The following is a 21207-nucleotide window of genomic DNA, read 5'->3' on the forward strand; positions in this document are numbered from 1 at the left end:
CGTAAGCTATAGCTTCTGACCTTTAAATCAAAACATACTCATTATTTTGTGACATGAATTGCTGCTTTATTTAATCAGAAACACATTCTAAATGTTATTTGTGTAGGCTATTTTATTTTTAATTTAATTTAGAAGTAGGCCAACAGCGCCCCCTACAGATTGAACAGTCGCGTTGCACGTAGCAGCCCTTCAGCGTCGGGAAAAAAAAAGAGGCAGAGTTTCTGACAGGTGCAATAAACTTCATTACTGAAGTATTCGTTGTCTCAATTCTTTGTTGCAAAATCTCTCCATGCATCACAACCATTGATTAACTTCATAGCACCATTACAATCAGATCACTACACCGTGGCACCGTAAAACTACAAAGAAAACAAATAAAGAAACAAACGTCAACGAAAGAAAATATAAAATCTTTCAACACTCACAATAAACAAGCATTTACTATATTAACTAAGCATATTTAACATTATCCAAATTAATCAACAATATCTTACCAAGAAAATACATAAGAAAACAAACCAACCAACCTCGCTCTGCTTGCTGAAGAGATACTAAAAGCTTGAACAATTCTCCCGAGCCGTACCTGTTAGCTCGTGAACAAACGTGGATAACTCTCTCTACTTCGTTTCACTTATATCCTATACGTTTATTACTCCCTCTAGTGGTGACGGCAAGCAAAGCGAGTTAAAGGGGCAGGTCATTACAATTTCTGTTTACTCTATTTTGCACCGAACGTGTTATTCTGTACATGCTTTCACAAATTAAATGCAGCGATTCAAAAGAATGAATCTAATCATCATTCAGACAAAACTGCTTCAAGAATGAGCCACACTGCTGATGTGATCTAATCACTAGCACAGCCTGAGCACGTGTGAGTTAACGTATTCCTCATATCAGTCCGATAATATTGTGCATCCCTTATTTTTTTTAATATGCATGTATGTGTGTATGTGTGTTTGTTATATTTATGTTTTTGTTCTGTTGGTTGTAATGACAAAATGGCAAAATATATTTTGTCTAATTTTTCTGTATTTCAATATTGAGCAAAAATCATGCTTTTAGCGTGGTATTACGTTAGGCAAGCATGTTCACTTTTTTGTAAACTTAATTTATCTTGTGCTGTGAATTTTTATTATTTTCAATTTTTTTTATTACGTTTAGGTTACTTATTTTTTCCATGAAAAATTTTATAAAAAAAGTTCAACATGGCTTACTTCAAATAAAAGATTTTTTATTTAATTTTGTTATTTAGTGTTCATTTATTTTAACCAAATTTCACTTTTTGGATGTAGCCTTCTATGTCATTGAGACATCTGATACTAGATATGGACATTTGGATACGATTAGATTGGATTATGATTGGATAGATATGATTAATAGATATAAACGCACTGTTAATCCTGATAATTTTTTTAGGTAGTGTTATTGCTCCATTATACATGTTTATAGATGTATATACATGTATACAGTCAGACAGTGTTGACAACAAAGGCTCTACTATGTAAATCTCTTGTTTCCTTCCTCTCTGCAGTTTGTCAGTATCTAATGGCGGTAGGAACTGGCAGGCCATGCACACCTCTGACTCCAGCGACCCGAGGAAGTACTACATCAATATATGCCGGCCCCTTAAAGCTGTGCCTGGCTGTGACAGGAGAGCTTCTGTCTGTGAGGTGAAATTCGAGGCTGACAAGGTTAGTTGATTGACTGTAAACACTGGAATGACATGGCAATATAAAATAACATATGTAACAAAAAACAAACCGCTCCACTGACAACAAATGTGTGTGTACGTGTTACTCGAGCAGGAAGGCCTGTCTGAGAAGGTAGAAGTCAGTAACTTAGGCATTGCTAAGAAGGGGCCAGTGATTGTAGAAGAAAACAAGCTAATGTTGGAGTACACTAACGGCTCAGTGTGTCAAGCAGATGGAGAGATGACCGCTTACAGAACTCGTATCCACTTTGCCTGCTCCTCTGGGACAGGAGTGAGTCAATACTGTCCTTTTAGTCATTTTTATTGTTGCAATAAGGCTTATTTAAAACTATGTTCATAAATCAGTGGCATGAATAATATGAGACCAACGTTTTCTTTCTTTAGCCATCCGGTCCTCGCTTTTTGGTGAACCAGAATTGCACCGTTGACTTTGTTTGGGACACAGAAGCAGCCTGCGCCATCTCAACCGTTGAGGCCACCAACCAGGTCCACTTTCATTTTTGCACAAATTCACTGACTTTGACGGAATGGGGAAGATTTATTTTCATATTTCTCTTATTTATCTACAGACTTGCTCCGTGAAAGATCCCAACACTGGCTTTGAGTTCAACCTGCAACCACTGGCTTCTGAAAGCGGATACCACGTCAATGCCCATGGAAAAGACTTTGTCGTAAGAAGTACTTTAAAATCTCTCAAATGCTCTTGAAGTAGGTATGGATCGATACACAAGTCAATTTTAGTATGATACTAGCTTCTGGTACATAAGTATTAATGTTAAACAGACCTAATAATAAACGGCCTTGGATAACTAATGAAATGAAACTGAATCTATCTATCTGTACAGACATTGCTGACTTTTTTTTTTAAAGAAATTAATCTTTGTTTAAAATGTTTATAATGTTACTAAGAATTTTTATTTCAAATAAACAGCTTTCTATTCATCAAAGAATCATTAAAAAATGTTTCACGGTTTCCACAAAAATTAAGCAGCACAACTTTATTCAACATAATAAGTAATGTTTCTTCAGCACAAAATCAGCGTATTAAAATGATTTCTGAAGGATCATGTGACACTGAAGACTGGAGTAATGATGCTGAAAAATCAGCTTTGCATCACAGGAATAAATTACATTTTAAAACATAAACTAAAGTTTAAAAAGTTAAGAAACCTTTTTTTTTTTACCCCAAAGTTCTGAATTGAGCAGCTTATGTGCATAAATATAATAGCAGCATTTTGTTGTCTGTGTCTTGTACTACATTTTTTGGTATCGCTGTTTTGTTTTTGTAACCACAATACTGTGCAATCTACTCCTCAGTTTGACTCTGTGTTCAGTTTCTCTTTGCTCTCTTTCATATATCACGTTTAGTGCAATTATACCAATTTTAAAACAATAGTAACATACCTCTACTGTAGGTGAACATTTGTGATTCAGTGAAAGCATGCGGAACTGTCAGAGATAAACCTGTGGCCGGCTGTGAGCTGGAAGATAAGAAACCAGTGAGTCAAGTTGGTGTGGAACAGTCTCTCCAGTTCTCCACCGATGGCACACTCACTCTCACGTACAAAGGGGCCATGGACAAATCGACAGGTGCGTAACTGAGGGCCGCAAATTTTGACACCCATATTTTAAATGGTAATGTATCATTGTATTGTATTTCATTGTACCTTACATGATCATGTTAGAGTTATTGCAATATGGTGAAACTAACACAGCTTTGTAGAAAACGCTCCAATATATTAGGATCATTATACACAAGTCTTTGAATGACCAATCAGAACGTAGTATTCTAGAGAGACTTGTATTAAGGTTATATTTTTCACTTTACCCTGTTTCCCATCCGTACTATAGGTACCGAAGACACATTCATCATTAATTTGGTGTGTGACCAAAAGGCCAACCCGGCCTTTCTGAGGCTTATACAGGAAGAGCTGGGCACAAGTACACACGTAACCCACAATGTGTTTTTTGAGCTTTCCACTGCACTAGCCTGTGAACCTGCTCCTGTGGATTGCCAAGTGACCGGTAAGCTTTCCCATGCACAAAAACATGTTTTAATGCTGAAGTGTGTCATTGCTGTCACCATTTTGATACCAATCTCAAGCTGATTCCTCTGTCTTGTATTTACAGATTTGCATGGTAGAGAGTATGACTTGGGTGACCTCAGTCTGGATGACAAGTATTACGTTCCTCTGGACACCTCAGATCAGGCCCGGATTCAAAAGTTTTACATCAACGTGTGTAAACCGCTGCCTCACGTCCAGGGCTGCCCTGGTGAGTGTCTACAAACAGATATTGACAGACTCTTTTGAAATGTCTTCCTATATTTAGCCTGGTACTTTGAAATTGATTTTCTCTTTGTAACACCAACCAAGGGCTGGAGGAGTAGTGCTGGTCTGAATGACCGCACAGTAAACTAATAGACTTCTGTTGTTGGTAGCTGGAGCGATTGGAGCATGTGGCCAGCTGGGTGGCAGAGGTGTGAATCTGGGATACGTGCAGTCCAGCCTGCAGGCAGTGGCAGATGGCTCCATCAGTATTGTTTATCTGAATGGGGACAAGTGCAATTCAGGACGTTACTCCACCCGAATCGTCTTCCAGTGTGACGACAGTCCTGTAAGCAAGTGCATGGTTTCTCTCTTAAGTGCAAATAGATTTGTATCCGTGGCACCTTCCACAATTAAATTTTTGAATTAAAATAAATTTATTTTAAATGAAAATGATTGAAAATGTATAATCCTAAGATTCACATAGTGTGATGGTATGACAATGACTGTTTCTAATTATTTAGCTGCACAGGATCTATATAACCCTGTTGCTGCAAGTAAAACATGTAATGTAACTTGGAACCAATATTTGGTGGAAATTAGTTGCTTGAGTAGCAAATTAGCATATTAGAAGGATTTTTGATGGATCATGTGACACTGAAGACTGGAGTAATGGCTGCTAAAAATTCAGCTTTGCATTAAAGGAATAAATTGCATTTTAAAATAGATTTAAAATGTAATATTTCACAAATGTGCTGTTTTTACTGTATTTTTGATCAAATAAATGCAGCCTTGGTGAGCACGAGGCTTCTTTAAAAACATTTTAAAATCTCACCGCCCCCAAACGTCTGAATGGTAATAAAATAACATGGCAAAATTATTACAAATCAGTTTCAAACCCTATTTTGAACTGTATTTAAAGGTATTTTTTATGGTGAAGCTGTTGAAACACATTTTTCTTTTCTCTATTAAAAGGGTGCACCCATGTTTGATCGCATAGATGGCTGTGAATATGTCTTCATCTGGAGAACCTCAGAAGCTTGCCCAATCAGAAGAGTTCAGGGTAGGATCAACAGCCAATTCAGTTGCAGGATTTTGAAAAAAAAAAAAAAATACACTTTGACTCAATTTAGTTTCTGATGTCTATAGGTGAAAACTGTAAAGTCAAGGACCCCAAGAGCGGTTACGAGTACAATCTTACACCACTGGCCGGAAAGGACTATGACGTGAAGGATTTGAGTTATGAGTACTACTTTGCAGTGTGTGGCCCAGTTACATCCTCGGTCTGCCCTCACGGTCCCAGCAACTCTGTGTCCTCCTGTCAGGTCGAGGGCAGTGCACACAGAATAGCAGGTGAGTTTGTTTTGTTTAGTATCAAAACTGAGCTAGTAGGACACTTTATTCATTCATGTTTAAAAGAATAGTTAACCCAAATATTTAAATTTGCTGAAAATGTACTCACCCTCAGGCAGTCCAAGATGTAGATGAGTTTCAGGGGTGCAAACTTGTCACCTTTCGGCGAAATTTGCCGTTTTCACCTTGAAATGGGTCATTCACGCTGACCAGTGGTTCCTCTGCAGTGAATGGGTGCCGTCAGAATGAGAGTTCAAACAGTTGATAAAAACATCACAATAATCCTCAAGTAATCCACACGACTCCAGTCAACCAGTTAACATCTTGTGAAGTGAAAAGCTGCATGTTTGTTATAAACAAATCCATCATAATCATTTTTCACTTTAAACCATATCTTATGGATAAAATACAAATCTTCTATCCATAATATTGCTTTGTCCAGTGACAAAGTCGTCTCGTCTGAAGGGAGGAATATGCACAGTTTACAAGCGAAAACAGTCCAAAGCCATTATTAATGAACATACCGTTGGCTTTTGATGTGAGAGGACAAGAAGGAATGAACTTTTCAACTGGATGAAGTATTATTATCATGAATTGTGGAAATGCCTTAATAATGGGTTTATTACAAACACGTAGCTTTTCGCTTACAAGATGTTAGACTGGAGTTTTGTGGATTGTGATGTTTTATCAACTGTTTGAACTCTCATTCTGACGGCACCCATTCACTGCAGAGGATCCATTGGTGAGCAAGTGATGTAATGCTAAACTTCTCCTCATCTGTTTTGATGAAGAAAAACTCATCTACATCTTTTATGGTTTGAGGGCAAGTAAATGTTTAGCAAATGTTCATGTTTGGGTGAACTATTCACTTAACCTTTCCTATGCTCCTTTGCAGGCTTAGCCAATCAAAACCTCACATTTGATGATGGGATTATTATGATCAACTACACAAATGGGGAAAAGTGCCACAAGATCTATGAGCGATCTACGGCTATTCTCTTCTCCTGCGACCACAGCAAGAATCCTGTGAGTTTCTTTCAGCCAATGAATAAGTTAAGAAGTTAAATGAATTTCCTGAATGTTTCTTTTCCTTCCTTTGTTCATCAGGGAAAGCCAGAGTTCATAAAGGAGTCTGCAGACTGCACATACCTCTTTGAATGGCACACAACTTTGGCCTGCCCTTCCTTCAAAACCACAACCTGCTCCTACAAGTAAGAGCAACCTTCTTGCTAATGTTAGCTCCAAATACACAATACAACTGTCTAAATGACCTATAACCCCCTCTCTGTCTGGCAGTGATGGCAATGGCCACTCCTACGATCTATCCTCACTGGCCCTGCACAAATCTAATTGGATGGTCGTGCCGAAAGCGACCAATCAGAAGCAGCGTTACTATATAAATGTGTGCAAGTCTCTGGTGCCTCAGACCGGTGAGTTGTAGCAGTACAACTGGAGTGTGACCGGTCTGCATAGGTGTTATAACTGGTGTTTTGTCTCAGGTTTGTGGAGCTGCCCGTCTAGTGCTGCGGCTTGTTTGAAGGACGGAGATGAATATGTGAATCTGGGGGAGGCAGAGGCGGGTCCACAGTGGGATAAAAACATCCTGATTCTGAAGTACACCAACGGACAAGCCTGTCCTGACGGCAAGAGAAACCGGACCACCATTATTCGCTTCAGATGCGACCCAGACAAAGTGGTTTGTGGTTATTTATGCTCTTCTCTGTATACTCACAAGATGCATAACAGACTTCTTTCAAAAGCAAAAAAAATACAAATATTATAAGAATATAACTATTAGATATTCTCAAAGTATATGCTAATATTTATAGTAATATATATCACATACTGTACAGTGTACAGTCCTCTGCTTGTCTGTGTCTCTGACTCTCTGTCTGTTTTTCTGCAGGACTCTGAACCTACTCTGATCACGGTACTGGAGGACTGTGTCTATAGCTTTGTGTGGTTCACTGCTGCAGCCTGTCCTCTCAACAGCACTGAACATGGGGACTGTAAAGTCACAAATCCAGCCACAGGTGAGTCACCCACATGAGCCTCAGTCACACTGAATGCACAATTATTCAGAACAACTCAATCATCTTATCCAGACACTTCCTGTCTGCTCTTAACAGTGCATGTGTCTGTTGCATGCAGATAGCCTGAATAACAGTGTTTTTACACAATGATCAAATTAAAAGTTCTAGCATTTGTTTGTCCCTAAATCAATCTGAGATGTGCTGTGCTTGTGCCTGGTCTCCACAGGTCATCTCTTTGACCTTAATGCCCTCAGTCGGACAGGTGGCTATACGGTCTATGATCCCATGGCCCATAGGAAGATGTTCAGACTGAACGTGTGTGGAGAAATAGCTGATGCTGGTTGTGCTTCTGAAACGGGTATATTTCCCTGTGTACCTTTCATTTAGTGAAAAAACAGTGTGAAAAATATATTTTATATAATATTATAGGGTATCTCTCTATCTATCTATATCCATTAACCTGAAAAAAAAAAAAAAAAAAAAAATACAAACTATAAAAAAAATTTCACTCTGGTTTATTCAATTATTATATAAATTAAGTTTTTTATTTTAAGTATTTCTGTAAATAATTTTGTCACTACATTTAGTCACTTTAGACACTATTTTTACTTTATATAGACGCTTGTATTTTTTTTTCTTCCATAGAATTAAGAAGCAGTTTGGTTTGTGCTTTGTTTTGCTCAGCATTTCTGTTTCAGTGATGCAAAAAAGACTTTGTACAGTAACGTCGAGATGTTTTTTGCTGCAGCCGTGTGCATCAAAGACACTCAGAAGGTCATAAGTGGTGGGAAAACCACAAGGAAGCTGGTGTATAGGGATCAGGTGGTGGAGCTCACTTATGAGAATGGAGACACGTGTGCCGCCGACCCTTCCCTCAAACACAAGAGCATCTTCAGCTTCGTCTGCAAGTCTGAGGGAGGAGGTACTGATGAACCCGTGCTGGTGTACTCCGATGACACCACTTGTACTCACTTCTTCTCCTGGCACACTCCTCTGGTCTGCGAACAACAGGTAAGAGGAGGTCTATAATCTTTCGATTCTCTAAACCTCACTTCAGGTGAACCTGCAACAAATTTAGTGTCTCTTCTCTGCAGGTGAAGTGCTCCATTTGGAACGGTGCCAACCAGATTGACCTCAGTCCTCTGATCCATCTCACCGGTTACTACACAGCTATCAACGACGATGTAGACAGGGACAAGTCTCCTGATTTCTACATCAACATCTGCCAGCCCCTCAACCCCATCCCAGGGGTCAACTGTCCTCCAGGGTCCGCTGTGTGCATGGATCCTGTTGATGGAGATCCAGTTGTAAGTCAAAGCATCAGTACAACAATGAATTCCACTTTCTTTGATCTACAGAACTAAAAAGTAGTATGAATGGTTTAACTTTTGAAAATCAAGAAATTAAAACAGCCATTGATTAGTATTGTAATTTTACTGCATTGTACTGTAAAATACAATTATAATCATTTTTTTATTTATCATTATTTTTATTTGTTTAATATTTATTTAGTACTTGTAGTAGCATAATTTATTATTATTATTATTATTATTATTATTATATTTTCCTAAATACATTATTTTACAGTGAAATATAATAATTTCTTATTTTAATATTTTATTTCCTAATAAAAATTATTGGTAGAAGTATTTTATTTTTCTTATACTCATTTTGTAGAGATATTATAGTATATTGTACTATACTATGTCTTATTTTGTTTAGTTGTAATAATAATAATAATAATAATTTTATTGCTATTTATACAGTGAAGTATTTAGTATATATAGTATATTATATAGTATCATTTCTTTATTATTTTGTTCAGAAGTAGTAATATAAATAATAATATTAATAATTATTATTTTTATTGTTGCTGTTGTTACTCATATTGATATATAGTAATCAGTTTCTTTTTTTTTTTTGCCCAAATCATGCTATTTGGTAAAATATCACATTTTAAATCATCATTTTGTTCAGAAATCACAATCATAATTTCTTCCCAAATTGTGCAGCCAAAGCATTGATAATGGAATTTAATGTTGTTGCTATTATTATAATAACCAATATTGGATGCTGTCTTATACTACACGCACACCTAGTCACACTACCGATTAAGAAAGTACATATTGTCACTTTTGATTTTGAGATATTATTCATATTGGTTTGGGTCTATTTGAGCAAAATATTTTTACTAATCATTCCATGGCACCAGGGGATGATATTGAATTAAAGTTTGAATCTGATTTTAATTTTTAAATTCAGTGTGGGCTTATGGGTTTTTTCTATTCTGTGCAGGACATCGGACGAATCACCTCCCCTCCTCGCTTTAACAACAACACCAACGAGGTGGAGATCACCTTCAGCAGCACAACCGTCTGCCCTTCTAACCCCGCCTTCAACTACTCCTCCAAGATCATTTTCACCTGCCAGAAAGGAGCAGAGCTGGTAAGAGAGCAACCCAAAACCTTTGTAAATGGTGCTGAGTGTAACCGAATGGTGGTTGGTCTCTGTTGTACCTGAGTGTAAGTGTTGGTTTTGCACAAACAGGGTTCTCCTCAGATGATCCGAGCTCAGGACTGTATGTATGTGTTCGAGTGGGCCACCCCTGTGGTTTGTCCGGAGACCATCACGCCACAGGGCTGCAGTCTGACCGTCTCCCAGCTGCGCTACACATTTGACCTCTCAGTGCTGTCAGGGAACGTTCAGGTAATGAAGAGAGACACTTTTCCAAGACTGAATATTTTAAATTTGTTAAGTTTTGGGGATCTATAAAATTGTATAATATTTGTGAAACAAGTCACCAAGGTTCCATTTTATTTGATCAAGCAAGAGTGCAGTAATATTGTGACATTGTTTCAATTTAAAATAACTGTTTTGTATTTTAATATATTTTGAAATTGTATTATTTTATTCCTGTGAGTGAAAGCTGAATTTTCAGCATCATTGCTCCAGTCTTCAATGTCACGATGCTTCAAAAATCATTCTAATATGCTTGATTTACTGCTCAAGAGACATTTCTTGTCGTCATCAATGTTGAGATCAGTTGTGCTGCTTCATTTCAGAATTCTTTGAATAGTTCAAAAGTGTGTGTGTGTTTATACCAAAAATCTAAATTTGTCAACTTATTTAAGCATATTAGCAAAGGGATGATTCTAGAGATGATTTGTTTTTGTTTTTAGGTTCCTAGAAGCTCCGGCTCCTTTAATATCAACGTGTGTGGGACTGTGCAAGGCACAGCATGTAAAGAGAGCGCGGTATGTCTGATCTCAACGGGCTCTGCGGTTTCATACGGAAACAGAAAAATCATGAACCTAGACTACAAGAGAGAAGAGCAGACTGTGATCATGCAGTACAGTGGAGGAGACACCTGTCCTCAAGGTCAGACAAACACTCTGAAGCACTCTAAAAACCTATTAAGTTGCCTTCCTAGACAGCTTTTAAGTCACATTTTTGACACATGGTATTGTTCTAGAAAGTAATAATTGTAACATGCCTCAGTTGTATGGCAACATTGCATGCATGGTTTATAGTGAATGTAGTAACACTATGCATTGCAGTCAACCAAAGACAAGTGTGTTCAAATGTGTGTTTATTGTCTTTCAGTTACAGATAAAAATGAAGTGTGCATTTTCCCCTTTAAGTTCCTGGGCAAGTTTTATTCTGAGTGCACAACTCAGGGCAGGACTGACGGCAGGAAGTGGTGCGCCACTACAAGCGACTATGACAAAGATCAGAAATGGGGCTTTTGCTCTGGCGGTATGAATCCTTTATGACCTGAAAACTCATGAATTACATGTACTTTTTTAGGATAGAGCAACTAAACAAGCTATATTTATTTAATTCCGTTTTTATATCATCTGTTTTTTAGTGGTTTCAGTTCCTTATTAAGGAATGAAAACTAAACAGACTTGTTTAACTTGAAGTAAAATAATTAATACATTTTAAATAAAGTAAAATGTGAATAACTAGATTCACAAAATGTAATTTTTTTAATTATTTCAGTTTGGTTCAGCAATTTAGCAGCACATAACATGAACATTACTTAAGTTGTCTGTGTTTTTTAAGATGTAAATAACAAATGTTTCTGTCTAATTGAATGCTGATTTTAATTATTTGAAACTTGATTTTAAGGCTGTCTTTTTACCGCTGTTTTTTGTTTGTTTATTTCGCAGCACCAAGAGGGAAACGGCAGTCATCTATTTTGTTCTCGTGTGACAGAGCGGCCGGCCATGGAAGTCCTCAGCTGATGAGTGAAACCCAAGGATGTTCTGCCACCTTCCAGTGGCTAACGGATGTGGTCTGCCCACCCAAAAAGATGGAGTGCAAGGTTGCAGGACAACACCAGACCTATGACCTGCGCACACTCTCGTCTCTAACAGAGCCGTGGAAATTTAGCAAAGGGGCCGATTCGTGAGTTTCACACCTGTTGTTCTGTTCAATTTCATTTGCCCCGGTCATGGGATATGAATTAACAATATATCATTGTGCTGATACTGGCCATTACTGTTTTGTCATTGTTATTAGTTACATTGCTTTGATTAGGCTGATATTAGAAAAATAATTTCATTCTTTTTCAAAGCATTAACAAAAAAAGTTTACATTTTGCAAAATTATACATTTTCCCCATCTCATTATCACGTTCTGCTAAAATAAACTACGAAATAAATAAATAATGTAATAAAATTAATTAAATGTATTTAAATGAAAAGAATACAGAAGTCAAATTTAGCTTAAATATACACATTTATGAATAAACATATCTTAAAACATTTCTTGTTCTTTCAGTCATTTACTTTTTTTATTAATTTTTTTTACTGTTCAATAATGATTTACAGTATCTAGAGAGCAGAGTTGTGATGGTACGTCTAAAATAAAAATATATATTATAAAATCTTAATTTATTCATAAGATGGACAAAATTCCTGGATCTTTAATTTAATTACTTTTTTTTTTTTTTTTTTTTTTTTTGTAGGCCATAACGGAGCAATAATTATCAGACATAATTTCTATATATTTGTTTTTGTTCAAAAACATACATATTCCAAGTAATATTTGTACATTGCATTTAATCAGTAATGAAACACTGGTGTAATATTGCACCTGCATCTGTTCAGTGATAATGAAATTCACAATTGTACTATTTTTTCTCACAGGTACTACTTCAACCTCTGCCAGGCCATTCATGGAGGCCAGCCAGGCTGTGCAGCAGAAGCTGCCGTGTGTCGCAGGCGTGCTGGCGGGAAGACCGAGACTCTGGGCCGTGTTCACACGCAGACCATGGAGTTAATCGGTAAGTGTTTTTAAACCTTCTCTGACGTGATTTACAGTTTTGTTGGTTTCTCATCAGTATGTGTCCTCACCAGATGGAAAAATCCTCATCAATTATTCCATGGGCGACAAGGTGTGTGGAAACAATAAACCAGCCAGAACAATCTTGCAGCTGAAGTGTGGCGGCACAGTGGGCCATCCGAAATTATTCAAGTAGGTTGACTTGGCATGAATATTCTTAACTTGTGGCGTTGGTTTAGTATGTTAAAGATGTCAGTTTTTTCAAGATTTCACTTAACCATATAGAAAAAAAACATACTCTACTAGTCAAAAGTTACAAATTAAGATTTTTTTTTTTAAATGTCTTTGAAAGAAGTCTATTTAAAAAAAAAAAAAAAAAAAAAGTACAGTAAAAGCAGTAATATTATGAAATATTATTACAATTTAAAATAACTGTTTTCTAGTTTAAAATATTTTAAAAAGTAATTTACTCCTGTGATGCAAAGCTGAATTTTAAGCATAATTTTCAGAAATCCTTCCAAAATGCTGATTTGGTGCTCAAGAACCATTTCTTATCAGAAAAAAATAGTTTCCATTTGAGATGCTGGTCTGTATGGACAGTTCTTCTTAGGCACTACTGATTTGAATAAGATTCGTATTTTGTCTGTGTGTTTTAGGGAGGATAAAACAGCATGTGAGTTCTGGGTGGAGTGGGAGACTCGATCTGCATGTGCTGTGAAGCAGGAGGAAGTGGATATGATCAATGGAACCATCAAAGTGCCCGAGACGGGAGCCATTTTCAGCCTGGGAGCACTTTATTACCGGTGAGCATCTCTCCCTCTCATTCATTAAAACAGAGCCTACATCTACACCACACCAAATGTAGAAATGTGCATGAGATGAACAGTGTTTTATCTGTCCTCAGTTTCCACAATGCCACAGGAGACATCCGTCCCAATGGAGATCGCTATATCTACCATATCCAGCTGTCAGGCATCACTGACAGCTCCATTTCCAATTGCCTGGGTGCCAATATCTGTCAGGTCAAGGTTAATGACAGTTACCGCAGACAAATTGGCTCCTCCAGCAAAGCCAAGTATTATATCAAAGGTGAGATGAAATCTAGAAGTGACCATATTAGGAGTTACAGTGTGTGATGTGCGAGTTCAATGTACTCAAATATTTCAGTATGCATAATGGGACAGATGAAAGGCAAAGTTGGGTTTATTTTCCACTTTATTATTTATTTATTTAGAAATTCTGTTTATAACAGCATGCAAATATAAAAAATATTGTAAAATATATTTATTTAAAGGTTTAAAATATTTAGTTTGTTTTACAAAGACTTCCTTGGTTTGTGTATTTATTTACATTAATAAATTTATTTATTTATAATTTATTTTTATTTGTTAAATCTATTTATAACGACACACTTTTTTTAATTAAATCATTTATAAATTATTTTTGTAACAACATAACATAAAAATGGCTTTCTTTAAATATTCTGTTTAAATTTTGTTGTTGTTTGTTCATTATTTAATTTACACATTCTCTTTGTAACAGCACAACACACAAATGCCAAAACTTTTTCTTTTTTTTATATATATTTTGTATTATTACTATTCTGTATACTTATTCAATGTTTGGCAAAACATTTAGGTTTTTATTTTTTTTAGAATTAGGCTGCTGTGTTGTCCACTTTCATTAATTTTTATTCAAAATATTTCAAATTCAATTTATTTTGTACTATGAACTCCTAATATATTATTAGTTTAGGTTGCTTACTTTAAATTTTTCTATGAACACAATTTATTTTGTACTTCTGTGATGTAACCATTTTATGAAATGACCTGGTGTTGTATTTTGTCAGGTGGAAATCTTGATGTATTGGTTCCATCTGAATCTGTATGTGGACGAGACAAAAACAAAACCGTGTCCTCGACCATCCTGTTCCACTGCAGCCCTATGGCAGGGGAGGGTATCCCAGAATTCCTGCTGGAGACAGATGGCTGCCAGTATCTCTTTGTTTGGCACACCGCCACAGTTTGTGATTTTTTGTGAGTATTACTAAAGCCTAATCTATGAAGGTATTTTAACGTCATAAAGATTTGCATGCGCAGGGTAAGATTTGTGAAAGTCTACATAAGACTGTAAGCGTAAATTAAATTTGCATGCGCAAGAGACACTTTGTAAAGGTGACAAAAAGTGTTGTTTAGGGCAAAAAGTTCCCGAAATAATCCGATATGTACAGCTCCGTCTTTCTTTTCTCTGCGCTCACAGTTTTGGCAGATTCTCTCACTAACTGAGATTTGCAAGCGTGAGGGGGAGGGCGGGGCCACCTTGTAGCCAATCAAATGAGGCTCTCGCTGACTCTCTATTTACTCTAATCTGATTGGTTCAAAGAAACACATCATTCGCCAAGACATTTATCTTCATTTAGTTCGGGAACGTTCTCCATACTTTTAATTTACACATACAGTCAAAATAAATAAATACCAACTTAATTAAAACATGTTGGTTTATAAGTCGTGTTCCTTCAGGCTAGACTCCCATGTGTTCATACTGAATTACGAGCTGGTGTTAACATTATTTGGTTTGGTTTTGCTTTACATTGAAATTTCATAATCTGCTTACACCACTGATATTAAACTTTATAAGTAAAATTATGTTATGCGATAATGCTCAACACTATGGTATCAGAGTGCTACACTTTGTACAACCTTTTTTTGCTATGCCAATAAAGCTACTTAAATCTGAATTTGTCAAACCATGTCTCTGTTTATGGTTTTTAACACTCAATTGTATATATTGAAATTTCAGTATTGATTCAGATAACTTTCATGTGACTGATTAAGCTATTATATGAAGCAAGAATGAGTAACAAAATGCTTTCTTTGTGTCCAGATTTGACTAATGCAAAAACTTTGATATGTATTCATGTCTAAATATATATCCAAATTCAAGTAACTAATTATGTGGGAATCCAAAGTTCCCAGCCACACAAACATGTTTGTGTTTATATATATATAGCCATGTTTATGTGTTTATATATCGAGAGCTAAAGGGGCAGTCGTGCTCCACTGCTCCGGGTGTATGTTCACTACTGAGTGTACACTTGAATGGGTTAAATGCAGAACACTAATTCTGAGTATGGGTCACCATACTTGACCACACACCCTTTCCCTAAACAGTCATCTAGTGGTTACACGATGGTATTACAGATAATAAATATTTTAGTAATATTTAGTAAAGTCGGCTTAAATTACAACATGTTAAAGAAAAAAATATTACCGTTGCTTCTGTTAATTTTTGTTAAAATTAAACCATCCCTGATCAGTAGACAAGTGAAATTATGCATGTATTAGGCTAGTGCAGATACTAGGCCTTCTTTAATTATCATCAAAATTACAATATAATATTACAATAAACTAAATATAGCCTGTTTAGGAGGAGAAGGATACTACACAGCTCGAAATTTATTTTGAGTGTATGTGTAAATTAAAAGAATGGAGAACGTTCCCGAACTAAATGAAGATAAATGTCTTGGCGAATGATGTGTTTCTTTGAACCAATCAGATTAGAGTAAATAGAGAGTCAGCGAGAGCCTCATTTGATTGGCTACAAGGTGGTCCCGCCCTCCCCCTCACAAATCTCAGTTAGTGAGGGAATCTGCCAAAACTGTGAGCGCAGAGAAAAGAAAGACGGAGCTGTAACTTACATATCGGATTATTTCGGGAACTTTTTGCCCTACATACACAACAAGTCATTTAGACATTTGACAGTCAGTTTTTTTACACATACAGATTGGTTTTACGCAGTCAATCCATTTTGCAGTTCTTTAAACTGTTGTTCTCACTTGCAAATCACTGTTCACAGGCTTGCAGTGCTTTTGACCGTATTTTGGCGAAAAAAACTGTGCCACAAGTGTAAGCGCGAAAAAATGGAAGTCATAAGAATGCAAATCATATTTATTTTGCGCTAGCATGAAGCTGCAGTTTCACAAAACATGAATTACACTTACGAGTAACAGTAAAATCCTGCAAATATTTTTTTATTGCGCTTGAAACGCGATTTGTTACACCTTCACAAAGCGTCTCTCGCGCATGCAAATTTAATTTACGTTTACAGTCTTATGTACACTTTCACAAATCCTACCGTGCGCATGCAAATCTTTGACGTTAAAATACCTTCATACTAAGCATACTTTTAACCTTTAATTCAACAATTCTACAACATAGATTTGTTAGCTGAGTAAGTTTGAGTATAATACATTGGTTTTCTCGTAGTTCATCCACCTCCATGGACTCGCGCAGCACTGATGGAGGGGAGGAGCATGCCGCATTATCTGGGCAGAGTCCGGCCTTAAGGGCGGTGTTTAGCCTGCTCTTGGTTGTGCTCACAATCTGTTTGCTTGTTGTTCTGCTTCACAAACGAGACAGGAGGTAAAATGCAAATGACATTTGTGTGATAATTTTATTTTTAAACTAATACAAATGTTTGTGGCCAGTACTTTTCTTTTTATTAAATTAATACTTTAGATGCATTCAGTTGTTCAGAGGTGACAGTCAAAACAAAACAACATTTACAATATTAGAAAGGATTTATTTTTCAAATAAATTCTGTTCTTTTGAAAATCAAAGAATCCCAACAAAATTCTATGGTTTCCAAAAAAATAATATACATACATGCATAATTATATATATATATATATATATATATATATATATATATATATATATATATATATATATATATATATATATATATATTATTAAGCGTGATGATTATATTCAACATTGATAATAATAATAATAATTCTTGATCACCAAATCAGCATATTAGTATTATGTGACACTGAAGACTAGAGTAATTATGCTGAAAATTTAGCTTTGCATCACAGGAATTAATTTCATTTTAAATAAAAACAGAAAACAGCTATTTTAAATTGTAATAATATTTTGCAATATTATTTTTACTGTATTTTTGATCAAGTAAATTCAGCATTGGTGAACATAAGAAATATAAATAAAGTATTTAATATTTTAAATATACAAATATTTTAAAATCTTACAGACCCCATAACTTTTGAATAGTAGTTTAAATATATTTGTTATAAACTTTTTTATTATTAAAAAATATATAGTAATTCTACTGCTTTGAGATGCACTGTAAAAAAAAACTGTAATACTATCACTTTAAAGTTTTATGTTTAGTTCATTGTTAATTCATTTAATTATTTGTAAAAAATGTACCAGTAATTTCTGAGTGAAAATTGTTTCTACACCAGTTTTTTTAGTCAGTGTGTTTAATATGCATTTTCGTATTTTTAGGCAACTTGTAATACAGAAAGTGTCAAGCTGCTGCAGGAAAGGCAATCCAGTATCCTACAAATACTCCAGGGTAACGTTTTATCTTTTATTTGCAGGTTTTACAGTAAGTAAAAATTCAGAATGAGTATGAACATGACTCCTTTTTTTTTGTCTTTCTGTTCGTCTCTCTTGATAGGTGAACACAGATGAGGGCGGATGTGAAGATGAGATGGAATGGTTAATGGAAGAGACCGGGACACCCACGCGGGAGCCTCAAGAGAACGGTCACATCACCACCAAACCGGTCAGCGCTGACGCCCTGCGCTCCTTTTCCCTGGACGAGCAGGACAGCGAGGACGAGGTGCTCACAGTCCCAGGGGTCCGAATTGCCCCTTCATCATCCACTTCCTCAAGGCTGCAATCAGCTTTGCTGAAAGCAGAGAGCGATGAGGATCTGGTGGGGCTCCTGGTGGACACACGGAGCAGAAATAAGACCCGATACAGCAACAGAAACCAGAGGCAACCTCAGCCAGACCCTGATGACAGCGACGAGGATCTACTGAAAGTCTGAGAGCGTCAGGCGGCCCAAACTGAACTTCTGAATGTCTCTGCCACCACGCTCCAATTGTTTAGTGTCTCCATTTTGGGTTTTCTAAAGGGAAATCTCTGTGAGCTGTTTGCGACACAGCTTTCAAGAGCAAGTTGGTCGATTCGTCCACTAAATAGACTCGCCTATGCCTTTATGACAAAATACGTTTTTTGTCATTTGATCGTTTATTTGTTGTGTGTTCGGTTTCCATTGATTAAGATGAATTGTGTGCAGCGTCGTATGTGAATTTGGTCTCCCACAAACTTACAGAAATGGACTATATCAATTGTATTGCTATTTAAAGATTTTTGGGTACTGTTTGTTGTTAATTCACCAGCTCACCGGGAAAATACACTGTTCTGTGAAATGATTGTGGCAGATACAGTCAAAGATCTTTTCTAAACTACAATCTGAAGCAGTATTTCACATATCTTGAGCCATGTAGCACTCAGAGGAGATTGATCCGCTTTGCCAAGGTCATATTTAAATCATAACCCTTTGAATGCTTTTCACATTTGCGTTCTGCATTGACGTTTACCTTTAGCAGTGTTCATCTAAACCATAGCATCCATCTGTTGGGTGTTTTGTGCAATGCTTTTCTCCTTGTTCTGATAAAAAGCATGTTTTAATTGCCCTGATAGAACACCGAGTGCCATGAAGGAATGACATTGCATGTATGACTGCTGCAGGCTTCCTTTAGGATCATAATTTCTCATCGCAGTCAGAAGAAATATTATTGCATCTTTGTGGTGTTTATTTGCATTGTTTAGTAACACTTTACAATAAGATTCGATTCATTAATGGGACATGATGGTAAAAAAGGAGATGGTAGGAAAATTGTATTTCAGTTCTTCTGCGTTTGATCGCATGGTTTTCCGAGAAACTGTTCTTTCATAAAAATTTTGCGTTTCAAGTCAAATTTGTGATTTCCCCTGATCAACTCTTATGTTTGCTCACAAAACTGTTGCGATTGATCAGAAATGTTCTGTTCTCCTGAGAAACTCGCTCACAAAACGTTCTTGTTTCTCATATAAACTTTGTGCTTGTTTGCACAACTTTAGCATTTGCTCACAAAACATTTGTGTTCTTCTGAAAACCTTCACTCGTGCGTTTAAAACTTTGCAATTCGCTCCCAAAACTTTTGTGTTGGAAATAAAATGAGTTGGGAGGAAAAATGATATTTCATTTTTTTTTTTTTTTATAATTTTGCGCAAAGCCTTTTTTGACTGAAAACAAAAGGCGTTGTGAGAGAATGCAAAATCACATAAATTTTTCCTCCAATCACCATTTCACCTTGGTTCCATATATCAAATAACAGGAAAAAAAATTTAATCTGTTAATTATAGTAATATTCTATATGCACAATTTATGCACAATACATGAATGTTTATTTATACATCTTGAAATGTTGCACATGTATTAAAATGTGGAAATAACATTAACCTAGATTAATAAAATCTGTAAAAGTATTGTTCATGGTTAGTTGGTGACATCTAAAGCACTAATTAACATTAACAAATAGAACTTTACTGTAAAGTGTTACCTATTGTTTAATAATTTTTCTTTTTTTCTTTTATTTATGTTTTGCACAGAAGACACTGGTGCCTATGAAAGAAGCCACAAGTACAGCAGGCGATAGAAAGCCTTTTACAAAGCACTTTTCCCGTTAGCACAAAGAGTTTTGTTGCCAGTCCCATTAACTGAACACCTGCAGAAATTATGCTTTTTATTTGCTGAATCGGTTTCAGCTCCCGTTGTTCTGCTGACTTTACGAAAGATGCATATATTTACATAAGCTGTGTTGCAGGTTTGCTGTCATTTCTACAGAAATGATTTACCAAAACGTTCTTCTCACATGGCAGTGAAGGTACAACAGGACACTGGTCCTGTTTGGCAGCATGTGTACAGTGTTTTTCACTCCAGCTCAATGCTCTTTGCTCTAATAGTTTGTCTCATAGGCTTGTATTATCATTCATCAGTGTATTCCTCACATATATGATTGCCAAATAAAATCACACCAGTTCTGTATATCTGTCATAACTCACTGCTCCTGAACCGGTACTTCAAGATGCATTAAAGCATGCCTGGGTATCTCTTTTAGTACTTTGCGCTTTGGTGGAGAGTTTTCTTTTTCCTGTCCCTTTGGGCAGAAGGTGGACGGTGCACTCAGTAGCTGTTGGTCCTCATGTGCTCCCCTTTCCTTACAAAAACATGTCTGCGCCTGCTGTATGGGATGTTGTACGGTACAAATCTCTGAATACTTTTTTTTTTTTTTTTTTTCTCCTGATAGAGGCTTTAGCTCTTCTCAGACTTAGACTCAACAATTGAATCAAACCAGTTTTAGTTTTTATGAATATATTTGTATGATTGATTATTTATTAATTTATTATTTAAAATTCCTATGTGGTTTTGGTATTTTTATTAGTTTGTTACTATTTACATTTAATTTATTTTTATTTCAGTTTTAGCTTTAGTTTAGTTGTAGTTGTAATTTATTTCCAGTTTGAAACTAAATGAACATTAGAAATGTTGCCTTGAAATCTAACTAAAATAAGTTTCTTTTCATCTAGTATTTTTTATATATAGATTTTTATATATATATATATATAAAATTACCATATATAAAAATTACCATCTATATATATATATATATATATATATATATATATATATATAT

At 35.9% G+C, this 21207-nt stretch overlaps 1 protein-coding gene across 1 annotated transcript in view; it reads left to right on the forward strand.

The window, feature by feature from the left end:
• Positions 1-20562, forward strand: part of LOC306880691 (cation-independent mannose-6-phosphate receptor-like) — a 33576-nt gene extending 13014 nt beyond the window's left edge. Inside the window, exons 17-47 of the mRNA XM_079434405.1 lie at positions 1532-1691; positions 1806-1982; positions 2096-2197; positions 2281-2382; positions 3127-3301; positions 3563-3736; positions 3842-3985; positions 4152-4327; positions 4954-5041; positions 5128-5331; positions 6227-6357; positions 6439-6542; positions 6628-6761; positions 6831-7027; positions 7238-7364; positions 7591-7722; positions 8113-8375; positions 8459-8671; positions 9660-9809; positions 9912-10070; positions 10544-10742; positions 10968-11120; positions 11537-11774; positions 12518-12654; positions 12728-12845; positions 13310-13456; positions 13558-13742; positions 14503-14689; positions 16919-17074; positions 17963-18032; positions 18138-20562. Of these exons, the coding sequence (XP_079290531.1) occupies positions 1532-1691; positions 1806-1982; positions 2096-2197; positions 2281-2382; positions 3127-3301; positions 3563-3736; positions 3842-3985; positions 4152-4327; positions 4954-5041; positions 5128-5331; positions 6227-6357; positions 6439-6542; positions 6628-6761; positions 6831-7027; positions 7238-7364; positions 7591-7722; positions 8113-8375; positions 8459-8671; positions 9660-9809; positions 9912-10070; positions 10544-10742; positions 10968-11120; positions 11537-11774; positions 12518-12654; positions 12728-12845; positions 13310-13456; positions 13558-13742; positions 14503-14689; positions 16919-17074; positions 17963-18032; positions 18138-18512 (5077 nt within the window). The 3' untranslated portion in view covers positions 18513-20562. The remainder of the gene's footprint in view (positions 1-1531; positions 1692-1805; positions 1983-2095; positions 2198-2280; positions 2383-3126; positions 3302-3562; positions 3737-3841; positions 3986-4151; positions 4328-4953; positions 5042-5127; positions 5332-6226; positions 6358-6438; positions 6543-6627; positions 6762-6830; positions 7028-7237; positions 7365-7590; positions 7723-8112; positions 8376-8458; positions 8672-9659; positions 9810-9911; positions 10071-10543; positions 10743-10967; positions 11121-11536; positions 11775-12517; positions 12655-12727; positions 12846-13309; positions 13457-13557; positions 13743-14502; positions 14690-16918; positions 17075-17962; positions 18033-18137) is intronic.
• The last annotated feature ends 645 nt before the right edge of the window (positions 20563-21207 follow it).

Source organism: Barbus barbus (genome assembly GCF_936440315.1).
Source record: "Barbus barbus genome assembly, chromosome: 14".
NCBI lineage: Eukaryota > Metazoa > Chordata > Actinopteri > Cypriniformes > Cyprinidae > Barbus > Barbus barbus.